Here is a 12,557-nt window from a genome sequence, read left to right as displayed (position 1 = left end):
GAGAAATTAGCCTGACCGTAATTGGCTATGTCCAATTCCAACTAAAAGCGTTTGGCCGAATGATCTTGATTGAAAATGTGGTTGAGATAATCCCATATGTCTTTGGCAGTAGAAAATGAACACAGGTTATTCACCATTAGAGGCTCATGGACCCCAAAAGCCAAGAAATAATTTGGGCATCCTGCGTCTCCCATGCAGCCAACTCAGCCATGGCTGTGGGTTTAGAGGAGGACCCATCAATATGTCCCCACATGCCTTTCCCTTTCACGAACATCTTGAACTGAAACTCCTAAGCAACATAGTTCTTGTCGTTAAAGTGAACACAAAGATTCTCCATAGTCATGAAAAAAAAAGGCCAAGAGCTTGTGCCCAAAAATAAAAGGGGACAAGAACCAGGAATTGAAACACGAACGAGAGAGTTACAAGAACGAACTAGGAGCACACACAAACAAACGAGCACTGGTGTCGTGCATGCGACCAAGCAAGGACCAAGACAAAGAACATAAACAGAATCACGAATCAAGTGCGAACACAAAACTGGAAAGACTCACGTTGTTGTCAAGGAGACTCGTGATACCTTGTTGGATTTCAACTTAAAACCAATTGACATTAAGTAATGTTGTCCAACAGATATATAAGTTGCACCCCAAGAATTGAGGCAGATGACATGAGACTTCCTAACACCCCTCTCCACAGACGTCTGCCAATACAGGCGAGCCTACTAGAATAGACAAGAACTAAGATGGGCTATAGACTCTGATACCATGTTAGAAATTTGGTTTTTCTGCCCTTTTCTTCTCTCCTTCATCTCTATAAATAATACATAGCATTTATAACTACTTTAATGACAATTGATCCTAATTCCTGATTTGTACAACCTAAATGAGGAATCCTAAATATATCTAATTAATAGGATGAATACTATTCCTAATTTATAATAGGAAATAAATATACATACAATAGAACAATTGGTTTTAGGAAGATAATAATGGTCCAGCGAATTCCTTTCCTAACAAAAACATATTATACTTTTTCTGAGTGATTGTATTTGTTTGAAAGTCACTTTAATTGTGGTCATCTCTAACTCACTTTAGTTGTGGCAGGTAGCCATGGATAGAAGAAAAGTATGTTGAATCCTACATTAGTTAGACATAGTGTCGAGATAAAGTAAAATATATAAGTAGGGAGCAATCCTTAACTCACAAGCCATTTTTATAAGATTGAATTAAATCAAAATCACATTTTAAGAGTATTATTAATGTAAAGTATCTATTTAATCTCTGTTAGGAAATTTTTGTACAAAAAAAAATCTTTTCCAAAAAATTTGATTGATCAACCCCTTTGGTAAGGTTTCACTTTTAATAAAACTGGTACTCGATACGTTGTTTAAGAAATTCAACTCTAATTTCATAGCAAGCAATAATATATCAATTAAAAATATCATATTTTGAGAAAATGTAATTCTTGCATATATTAAAAATTATGTTAAGTATTATTTTTCAAGACAAAATCTACAAAAGGAAGTCTTATATTAACACTTTGGATGTTACTTTAGTGCGACTTCTTAGGTCACACCAATGTTACTTATGTATTATCCAATCATTTAATGTCATGTTACTTACATTTCCACATCCAATAATTACAAAATCAATTTATTATATATAATTAGAGCGTTTTATTTTTTAAAAGGCAAAGAAAAAATATATCAATAACACTCAGTTTTTTCACAGGAAATGCAGAGACAAGAGCTCTTTTGCAACCATGGTTAGTGGCTAGTAGGAGACGCAACACACGAAGTGACACACAGGAAAGAAAAAATGTATTTAATTAACTAGGTTATGCACAGGAAAGATTATATATTGTAAAGAAAAAAGTAGGTTTAGAATAAAGAAGAATATGAATTAATTAGGGATGAAAATGTCTTTTAATAAAATATTAAATTAAAAATAAAAATAAAATATCATATTTGCAAAAAGATCCTTGGACTTTAATTAAAAAAAAATTAAAACCAAATTTTCTAATGTAACATTATATGATTGAATAATACATAAGTCGTTATGACTTATTTTTAAGTCACACCAAAGTAACAACCTAAAACTTTTATACATATGATGGATTTCATTAGAATGCATTTTGCTAATGAAAATTCTCTAATAACAAATTAGTGACAATCATTCATTTTGTTGTTTAAAATAAATTTTTAGTAATAAATAATAAAAAATTCATATAATTATTTCATTTTTGTCTTTTTTTTATAGTTACTAAGAAATCCATTTATCTATCTATCTATATAAACTTTACTTCAAATTTTTCGAGTTGTAAGATCGAAACTTTAACATAATAATAATAATTGATCTCATTTAACTTTTACTTTAACATTTTTTAGTTAGATTGAAACTTCAATTTCACAACAACAGCTGTTGATATGATTTAATGTGATATAACATTAATAACATGAATGAAAAATTATTCATTTAAAAAAATGATTTACTATTATAATCTTTTATATATTTATTAAATAAAAATAGAGAAAACTAATAAAATAATAAATAATGTAGTATCAATTTAAAAAATATAAAAATATAATTATCATTAAATGAAAAAAAATCCTAAAAAATATTTAAAACAATGATATTTTCATTTTACTTTTTTATGATTAATTTGTAAAATGTTTGTGGTGTAATTTTTAAAAATAATGATATTATATTTTTTAAACCTGGTTTCTGGAAATGCAATTATTATTTATGAGGTGTTAGTTATCAAGGTTAGTGAAATATATATATATATATATATATATATATATATATATATATATATATATATATATATATATATATCCATAAAGTGATAATTATTTTCAAAATTATATTTCAAACTATTATTTAAAGTATAATTATCATTAAACAAATTAAGAGGTTATTAAAAATTACTGCACATAAATATTCATAACACTAAAAAAATATTTATAAAATAATAGTTTACCTTTATTTTCCTATGATTACTTTATAAAATAATGATATTACATTTTTTTAACCTCAATGTCTAGAAATGTAATTATTATGTTATTAGGTGTTAGTGGTCAAGGTTAATGTAATCTTTTAGAAAAACAATGGTTCTTTGTTTAAATATATTTAAAGTATAATTTAAAATAAAATTAAAACCCTTTAAAAATATTTAAAGTTCACATTAATTAATATTTTTTAAAACCTTTAAAAATATTTAAAGTTCACATTAATTAATATTTTTTAAACCTTTTGAGATTCTCTTAAAAAAAAGTTTCGACATGGTTATACTGCGTTATCACTTTATGTTAGTGGTAAGTTTTTTTTTTCTTCATCAAATGTCTTCATCAATTCATTTTATTACATTAAAGATTTTATCATTGAAAGAGATCAGTTACTACACATACGTTGTTAGTATACTCCCTCTCTGTCATGACTCACGTTTTATGAGGAATATATTAACTCAAGAATTATTTTTGTAACAATCAAGTTAATAGCTATACTACATATTAATTACATGTGTGATGCCAAACATGTAATTTTGAAATTATTATGTTATGATTAAAAAAATCTTAAGAAGACTTTAATGCACTAATAATTATACTGTGATACCAAATGTGTAATTTTTTAATAAATCATTAGTACTCATAGCAAGAGTTTTTTTTTTTTTTTTTTTTATAGTTAAAACAATATATATTATTTTTTTACAAGAAAAATATATATTCATAAATAGTTAATCCTACTTGGTTCATAAGATTATTAATACACACGTATATAATAATATTTTCTTTTACTTTTTATTATTCTCTATTAATTAATATTTTTAAATTCAATATATATATATATATATATTTGTTTTTGATTAATATTGATTGATATTTATTATCGTTGGCCACTAAATCGGTGGACTACCTTCTCTATATAAACAATTAATTGAACTAAATACTAGATCCCGAAAGAATAACCATTTTAATCTCCACTCCTCAAACTTTTGTTACGTAGCTTTCTTCTACCTTTCTTCTTTTCAGAGCCATTTGTAAGTCTTATTCTTTTGCTTTATTACCTTCGTATTATTTCATTCTATGCTCTTATTATATTGTTGCTTCAATTAGTAAGAGTTTTATTTTTGCTTTTAACTTTTTGTCTTTTCTTTGTATATCTTTTTATATTCAATTCATGCCTTCATGATTTTTTTCAGATTCAATTTATGCTAATTTTTGCTTTTTTCTTATGTTTATTCCAAGTTTAGGAGATTTTCTTAATTTTATGTTTCGGTAATTTACTATATTCTAATTTCTATTAAATTTTTGATTATTTTATATTATAACTATTACTTTTCGCTATCTATTTCTATTTCTCTTTTGGCAAGCATTTTTTTCTCCTTTATTTTGATTTTTATTAGTTTAATTGATATTATACCCATTACTTATCGCTCTCTCTTTTTATTTATCTTTTGATAAAAAATTTGGTCTATTTTGTTTTGATTTCTATTAGTTAAACACCTGTAATACCTTCAATCTGATCGAAATGAACCTCAATGGCGGTAATTTATTTTTTCTCAGTACAGAAACATAATTACTATTTTTCCTTTTAATATAATTGTTTTATAAATAATGTATATATTTTATTCTTTACATTGTTCCAATTTTAACCAAAAAAATCAAATATGTATGTAGCTATACGTAATATTTATTTTGTGTAACTTCAAATAGTATTTTTTATTTTATTTTATATATTTAACTTCAAATATTTTTCTTTAACAAGATGTAAAGAGAGCATATTATTACTACAACTTTACTTCTTATTCTTTTATATTCTTCTTTATTATAATATTTTATACAATTTTCCTAACACGATTTATTTTTCTACTCAAGTGTTTTCTTATGTTTATACATTTTGGTTGTTCTTTTTCAATGTTTATTAATGATTACAAATGAAAGCAATTGTTAAAACAAATTATTCTTCAAACTAATAATTTATTTTTTACATCATAATTCATTTGTAATCATTAATATTGAAAAAATGTTTTAATAATTGTTTTTATTAGTATAGTAAAAAACATAAATAACATATTATAAAGAAACAACATCGTTGCCAAGAAGCATGACGGATGCACTAAGAAGAATCCTAAGCACTTTGATATATATATATATATATATATATATATATATTGAATGATTTAAGTCAAATTTGAAATGAATTAAATTTATTATATTCATCTAATCAGACTTGGTTATTTTTAAATTAGTTACTTTAAAATATACTTCATGAAAAAAGAATAACTAAAAGTAATGATTTAAAAATTTTGAGGTTAAATTTAAAATAACTCAAATATTTTATTTTAATTAATAATTAAGGATATAAATTATTACAAGAAGAAGAAGAAGAATATAAATTTAATGGTATCGTATTTTTTCTCAGTTTATAGATTATGAATCAATATTGTTACTTTGAGAGTTAATAAATCATATTTTTTAAGATGGTATATGTCAATTGATATAAGATTGTGCTAATATAAATTTAATGGTATCCAATTCAAGTATTTTTTTTTTACGAATATCATATATACAATTAGGTTAAATACTAAGAATATAAAATAATCTCTAATAAAGATACGAGTGTTTTATACCAAAAATAAATATTTATGAAAGTTATTATTATCATATTCATTTTTATTTTTTAAAATATTTGTAGAAAATAAATAATTATGTTAGTTTCAACATTTTTATATAATAATTATTTTTTTTCTCAATAGAATAATAATAATTAATTTGGATATTTTTGAAATGAAATAATTAATTTAGATATCATATAATATTAAATTTTTATTAATTATATGTAGGATTCAAATTCACTTCTTTCTCTCTCCTTTTAAAAACCACTCTCACTAAATAGTAAATACGTCATCTTCTTAGGTTTTTATTCCATTCATTGATTAGTATTTAGTGGGCTGTCTTTGGAATTTTTTGGCGTCTTTCCATTTTTTTCTTATTCTATTGAAAAGTGAAATATTCACGCAATTTGCACAATATTTGATTCCATATGAAATCTGATTTGATAGTTTTTTTAAATTTTTTATGGATCTCAATTATTTTTCAATGAAATACAGCCAATTATCACTATAATAGACAGCAAAACCCTTACCATGTCACTTAATCACATAAGATTATTATATACAAAACTTTTTTGGTTATTTAATATAATTTTACATACTCCAAACTTAAATTTGAAATATCTAATTAAGCAGGAAAAATTAATCTCATACAAGTTGATTCATGCGTGAGATGACATTCAAATGCATGTATGCATATATGTACTTAGAATTATTGAGAAAAAAAATTAATGTAGCTTTTAACACATTAGTGTGCATTTATTAGATTCGATTATAGTGACATAAAAGAGGAAATTAATAAATATAAATTAATGTGCGCGAATTCAGCCGTCGATTAGTGTTAATACTTTCTTCATTCCTTTAAAGTTGTTACGTTGAAATTAAGAAATATAATAAATTTTTTATTCTAATAAAATAGTAGTAAATTTTTTTATATAAAGTAAATAATAAAATATAACATGAACTTCTATTAATCTAAATATATATATTTTTAGCTTAATAGATCTTTAAAAAAAGATCCATGTTAGTTATTAATGTGTTAGTTTTTGTTACTAGAAAGAATTTGAACCCAATATCTCTCTTTTTCCTTTTCTTTTCAACCATCCAACCAATATTATAAGTTATAACTCCCCTAATGAAAGTTTATTATTAAAAGTAGTTTATTAATTTACAAAATAATAGTATTGATGAAAACATTTTTTAGGTTTAATTATTCTAGAGTCCTTCTACTTTTATCAAATTTTCAATTAGAATTTTGAATTTTCTTCTTCTTTTAATTGGGTCCTCTTGTTTAATCGTTGGTATTAAAAATGATCTGTAAACAGACAATTAGATTCTTTCACAATTGGATCCTGAACTTTTTTTCTTCTTCTTTCAATTGGGTCCTCTTGTTTTTGAATTTTCCTCTTCTTTTAATTGGACTAGTACTTTTAGGGTGTGTTGTTAGTGTAGTTGAGCCAATTATCAGATTTTTTTTTGCAAAGTTTCAAGTTGTGTAGGTGAATTCAACTTAAATGATTCTTTGGCAAGCCTTGTACAATTGCTTGGCTATGCAGAAGGCTAAAACTTTGCAGAAAACTCTCTTAGGATTAAGTCAGTTATACTTACAACATACTTTAGAATCACTAGTCCATTGTTTGCATATCCAGTTATGTGTTTGTGGTTATATTTCCGTGTTGATAATTAGATGAGAGAACCCAAATGAAAAAAAGAAGTTTCAGGATCCAATTTAAAGAAATTTTTTTTTTAAGATCTAATTAACTAAAAATTTAGTAAGAATACATTGCCAACAAATTAATTTTACCTTTTTTTAAAAGTCAATAATTACATTATGTATTTAATTATTAATATCTATTTTAAAATTATGTATATACCTAATTTAATCTAATTTAAGTTATATACAAATACAAATATTTATCTATACTATATATATAATTGGCTCTCACCCCAGTAAATATAAAGATTATATATATATATTTAAACTCTTAAATTTGAAAAAAAAATATTTTAGTACCTATATCCAAACACCAAGAAACCATTAAGATTGGTGAGATATTTTAAACAAAATCACTTGACTCTTTGGTAAATATTTTTTTTAATAGTAGTAGTTTTAAATGTATGTTTAACGCTACGTATGCCAGCTCTCAATTAGAATTTTGTTTTCCTTTTATTCTTAATATATTTAACAAATTTTTTAATTATTCTCTTTAAATAAATCATAATTTTATTATTTTTTAATAATTTTAAACCTATCAATTATTTTTACTAACTAATTTTACCAACTAACTTTTCAATTAATTTTGTCATACATAACCTAAAAATTTTATTGGGTGATAATAAATTAGTAGTCTTTACATCACAACCTACACTTTGATTTTACATTTTTATCATGAAAACATTTAGATTGAGGACATTGGGACAAATGGATTAAAATAATTTTTTCAAGTTACATAAATTAAGGAAGAATAAAAACAAATTTATTTCAAATTTTAAAAAATAAAAATATATTTAAACGTATACAAACTAGAATAAATATATTAAACGGGAGTATTTTTTATTAATATAATTCAACAGAGAACATTTTTTAAGAATTTTCTTAATCTATTATCAAATGCAATCTATTCTTTTCAATATCTTTAATTTTAACTATAATTTTAATATTTTTTTAAAAATTATCAACCATTAAAAATAATATCATATCACAAAATAAAATAATTATCCTAAATCTAAAATATAATTTATATGTTCTAAAATAATTATCCATTATAAATTTTAATTTGAATAAAATATATGTATTTAAAAATATTTATTTAATATAAATTTTAATTTTTGCAACCGTTAAAAACTTAAAATACTAGTAGTGTTTTTTTTCTAATATATATTATTCTCCGAACTAGTAGTCAATTTCCTATGAATTTGATGCCACATTAGGGTAAAAAAAATTGCAACAGGATCAACTTTTTCCCTCACATGTGCAAAATATATAGTATATATTATCTCCCAAGTGCAGTTTCTATTGAGTGTGCCGAGAGGAACGCGAACACAGATTCATTCACCTACCGTTCCTACCCTTCTCTCTCTCGCCGCCTCTTCTTCTTCCTCTCGCATGCTCCTTCTCTGAACCAAACCAATCCATTATTCATTTGAATCTTCTTATTCATCCCAAAAAAACCCAATAAAAAAGGGGTCTTTAGAAGGTTCTGGTTGATGGGTAGGAGAGGAATCAAGCTATTCGATGAAGAAAGGAACGGTCTTTTTTCAATTTCCAATTTTGGGTCTCAATGGGGTGGTGTTAGAGGTGATGGTGTTCAAGACCCTGTGAATTTGGCTGTGTATGCAAGCATTAGTCAAATGGGAATGGGGTTTGGTGTTCAAGAACCAAACCCTTCTTCTTCTTCTTCTGATGGTGATAATTCCCAACACAACGGTGGCATGAGCATGAGAATGAGGATTCCGTGCACCGAGTTGTACGTTCGGTACGTGCAATCCGAGGGGAAGGTGAAGATTCTGGGGGTTCCTGAGGAGGAGGAGGAAGAGGTGGTGAAGGGGGTGAAGAAAAAGAAAAAAGGGGGTGTCTTTAGAGGGTTGAGGATTAAGGTGAAGAACTCTTCTCTTAGGAGGTTGGTTAGTGGTGCCTTTGCTGGGGCGGTTTCACGGACCACTGTGGCACCTTTGGAGACCATAAGGACTCATTTGATGGTCGGAAGTAGTGGCAGTTCCACTGGGGAGGTCTTCAGGAACATCATGGAGACTGATGGATGGAAGGGCTTGTTTAGGGGTAATTTCGTCAATGTGATTCGAGTTGCTCCTAGCAAGGCCATTGAGGTAATTATATAGACATGTGTGTGTGTACATCATTTTGCACAGTGTTATCAATGGCGGATGGGGGAAGATGGCCGAAATTCTGCCATATAAACACTCCATTGCGCCATGGTGGGCCTCCCTTCACAAATTGCCTATGGTGGTTGGCAAAAAAATCTGGCACGCCATTCTGCCATGGCGGGGCAATAGCGGCTATTTAACAACACTGGTTTTGTATATGTGTGCACATAATGTTGTATGGTTTGTTTAGGGGTAATTTCGTTGATGTGATTGGGCTTGTGCACATAGCAAGGTCATTGAGGTAATTATATTGGCTTAAATATGTTTTCAGTGCCTCGAATTTGTGAGTTTGTCTTTTTTAATCCCTCAGGAATTAAACGTTGCATTTTTTAGTCTCTCAAATTGGTAAAATGCTTTTTTTAGTCCATCAAATGCTGCCACAAATTGTGCATCCAAACTGCCAAAAATTGTTCAAACTCCAAATTTAAGGAATCAAAAACATATTTAAGCCTAATTATATGTATGTGTACATCATTTTGTGTATGTGTGTACATCATTTTGTTTGGTTGATTTGATTGCCTGTGTATTTGTTGTTTGGACTTTAAGTTTTTTGGTTTTTGGTTTTATTCTATTGGATTCTTTGTTGGTTCGTGTGCTTCATTATGTCCAGGGGATTTGCTACCATTGGCAGGGTTGGTTTTTAAGAGGACCATTTATACATTGAGAGATTTGAGTCTAGATTTAATCACCTAGACTGTTGAATTTTTCTATAGTGTTTCACCTTTTCTACTACAATGGAAGTATCCTGTTTGGTATTTAGTTAGCTTAATTGCTGACAGAATTTGTTCTGTACTTCTGTTACGTCTGCTAAAGTGTTTTTTAAATTCTGTAGCAGTTTTTTGTGTTTAATTTTGTTTTCTTTATGTTGATCAAGAGCTTTTGTGTGGTTGTTCCTGTTTATCGTATTGGGTGGTCAACCAGTAGTTGTTAAATATATATAAAATGATCCTTCAGATTTGTTCTATATGCAACTTGCTTCTAATGTTAAGTCCTAATATGACAAGACAAAATGCAATCAGTTGGACTTCATTTGTCTTCTCACTGAAGTGCCTTGATTTCTAGATTGATGTCTTTTCATTAGGTTACCTTTCCTTGTAAGACATCAGTTGAGATGTTTAAACAGTTTTTAAGTCACGCAGCCAATATTGCTTGTTGTGGGCATGGTTTTTGGTAACTGTTACTGTTACTGTTGTCTTGTGGAAATTTTGACTTTAAGGCAATTCAACTGTATCTAACCTAACCTAATGTGATGAGCATCCTTAATTGTATTTAGTGATATAATATTAAAGCATATGTATGATATCTTGTAGCCCTTTTATTCTCACTGAAGAGAGCATTAGTGGTTTTCAGACAAGATAAGCATAAAATCTCTCTCAAAACTTATAACTTTCAAGCAAAAAAAATTGCACTTGTTTGCCTTGCATTTTCTTCTCTGATCCCTTTTTATGCAAAGATGATACAGTCATGGATGCAATTTAATTTTGCAATGATAGACAACAGCACGCTTTTGTTCTTATTAATGTTTTGTTGGAAATTCATACTTCAAATTTTGAATTGAGCTAAGCTAACTGTAAGACAGTGATCTAGTGTAGTCTTAAGTGATATGTTTTATATGCATCTGAATACATTCACTTGCTTCTGCAGCTATTAGCTTATGAAACTGTTAACAAGAACCTCTCACCAAAGCCAGGGGAGCATTCCAAACTCCCTATTCCAGCATCATTGATAGCAGGTGCTTGTGCTGGAGTTTGTTCAACTATATGCACATATCCTCTAGAGTTGCTAAAGACTCGACTAACTATCCAGGTGTGTACATATAAAACCAAACAGGCTCATGTTTCCCACATGAGTTTAATTTCTATTATTGTCAGTATAAAAGTTTTTACATTATTAATCAAGAAAAAATCATGTTAGCTATGACTTTTAAAGAGTTATTTTAAAAGTCAACGAACATACTATGCATGATGATTTCTGATTAGTTGACAATCTAAAAACTCTTTATAGTGTCGGTGCGTAGACTCTGTTACTCTTCCCCTATGTATCTTGTATCATCATACCAAAAATAAAAGCAAAATTTAAGTTGAATTAGTAATTTTGCAGAGGGGTGTTTATGATGGTCTACTAGATGCATTCCTGAAAATAGTTAGAGAAGAGGGTGCAGGAGAACTTTACAGAGGTCTTACTCCGAGTCTGATTGGAGTAATTCCATATTCTGCCACCAATTACTTTGCCTATGACACCTTGAGGAAAGCATACAGAAAAATTTTCAAAAAAGAGAAGATTGGCAACATTGAAACCCTTTTGATAGGATCAGCAGCTGGTGCATTTTCAAGTAGTGCTACCTTTCCACTCGAAGTGGCTCGCAAACACATGCAAGTGGGAGCCCTCAGTGGAAGGCAAGTTTACAAAAATGTGATTCATGCCCTTGCAAGCATTCTTGAGCAAGAAGGGATCCAAGGATTATATAAAGGGTTGGGACCTAGCTGCATGAAGTTGGTGCCAGCTGCAGGAATTTCTTTCATGTGCTATGAAGCATGCAAGAGGATATTGGTAGAGGATGATGATGATGAGGAGTAGGATGAGATAGAATAGTTTTGGAGCTAAGAGGAAGTACTGCAATACTGCATTCTTCATTTTTGCATATCTGGTTAAGTTATTTTGGATTTCTTTTTTTATTACTGGATTTTTTTTATCCCATAGGAACTTTTGATAAGCAATTGGAAATGGAATAATGATTTTTTTGTTTTTCTTTATCTCTTGCCTATTGGCACTTATGTTCTGTGGCCTATTAATTGTATATTTGATACGCGTCCATTTTATCTTACATACGATGAAGAAAGTTCCTGTCACTTATTTCTTTCTTGTAGTTTTAACAAAGTTATCTTCTCTTGGATGATTTCCTTTCAATTCTTAATGTTTTGAACTTGAATTGGGGCAGCCAAGCAAGAGGTGTGGTGCTGTCCCTAATTATTAATTCAGTTTGGGCTATTTGGTGTTGCTGCAATAATTGAGATTCGAAAATGTTCCCACACTTTCCATGAAGCCACTCAGATGGTTTCTGC

General features: G+C 28.0%; 1 protein-coding gene across 1 annotated transcript; it reads left to right on the top strand.

Annotated features, from left to right (window-relative positions):
- The first annotated feature begins 8,617 nt into the window (after positions 1–8,617).
- On the top strand, positions 8,618–12,354 carry LOC114394072 (adenine nucleotide transporter BT1, chloroplastic/mitochondrial-like). The gene is made up of 3 exons (XM_028355634.1): positions 8,618–9,438; positions 11,140–11,301; positions 11,596–12,354. The coding sequence occupies exons 1-3, from the start codon at positions 8,821–8,823 to the stop codon at positions 12,070–12,072; spliced, it is 1,257 nt and encodes a 418-aa protein (XP_028211435.1). The 5' UTR covers positions 8,618–8,820; the 3' UTR covers positions 12,073–12,354.
- Positions 12,355–12,557: the final 203 nt, after the last annotated feature.

Source organism: Glycine soja, chromosome 17, assembly GCF_004193775.1.
Source record: "Glycine soja cultivar W05 chromosome 17, ASM419377v2, whole genome shotgun sequence".
In the NCBI taxonomy this organism is placed as follows: Eukaryota; Viridiplantae; Streptophyta; class Magnoliopsida; order Fabales; family Fabaceae; genus Glycine; species Glycine soja.
The sequence above is the reverse complement of the archived record's forward strand: the minus strand, read 5'-3'. Positions and strand labels throughout refer to the sequence as shown.

Excerpts from the sequence above, each read along its gene's own strand:
- LOC114394072 (XM_028355634.1), top strand. The coding sequence starts at position 8,821 with ATGGGTAGGAGAGGAATCAAGCTATTCGATGAAGAAAGGAACGGTCTT. Across the intron at positions 9,439-11,139 it reads CTCCTAGCAAGGCCATTGAG|CTATTAGCTTATGAAACTGT; the intron begins GTAATTATATAG and ends TTGCTTCTGCAG. Across the intron at positions 11,302-11,595 it reads AGACTCGACTAACTATCCAG|AGGGGTGTTTATGATGGTCT; the intron begins GTGTGTACATAT and ends GTAATTTTGCAG.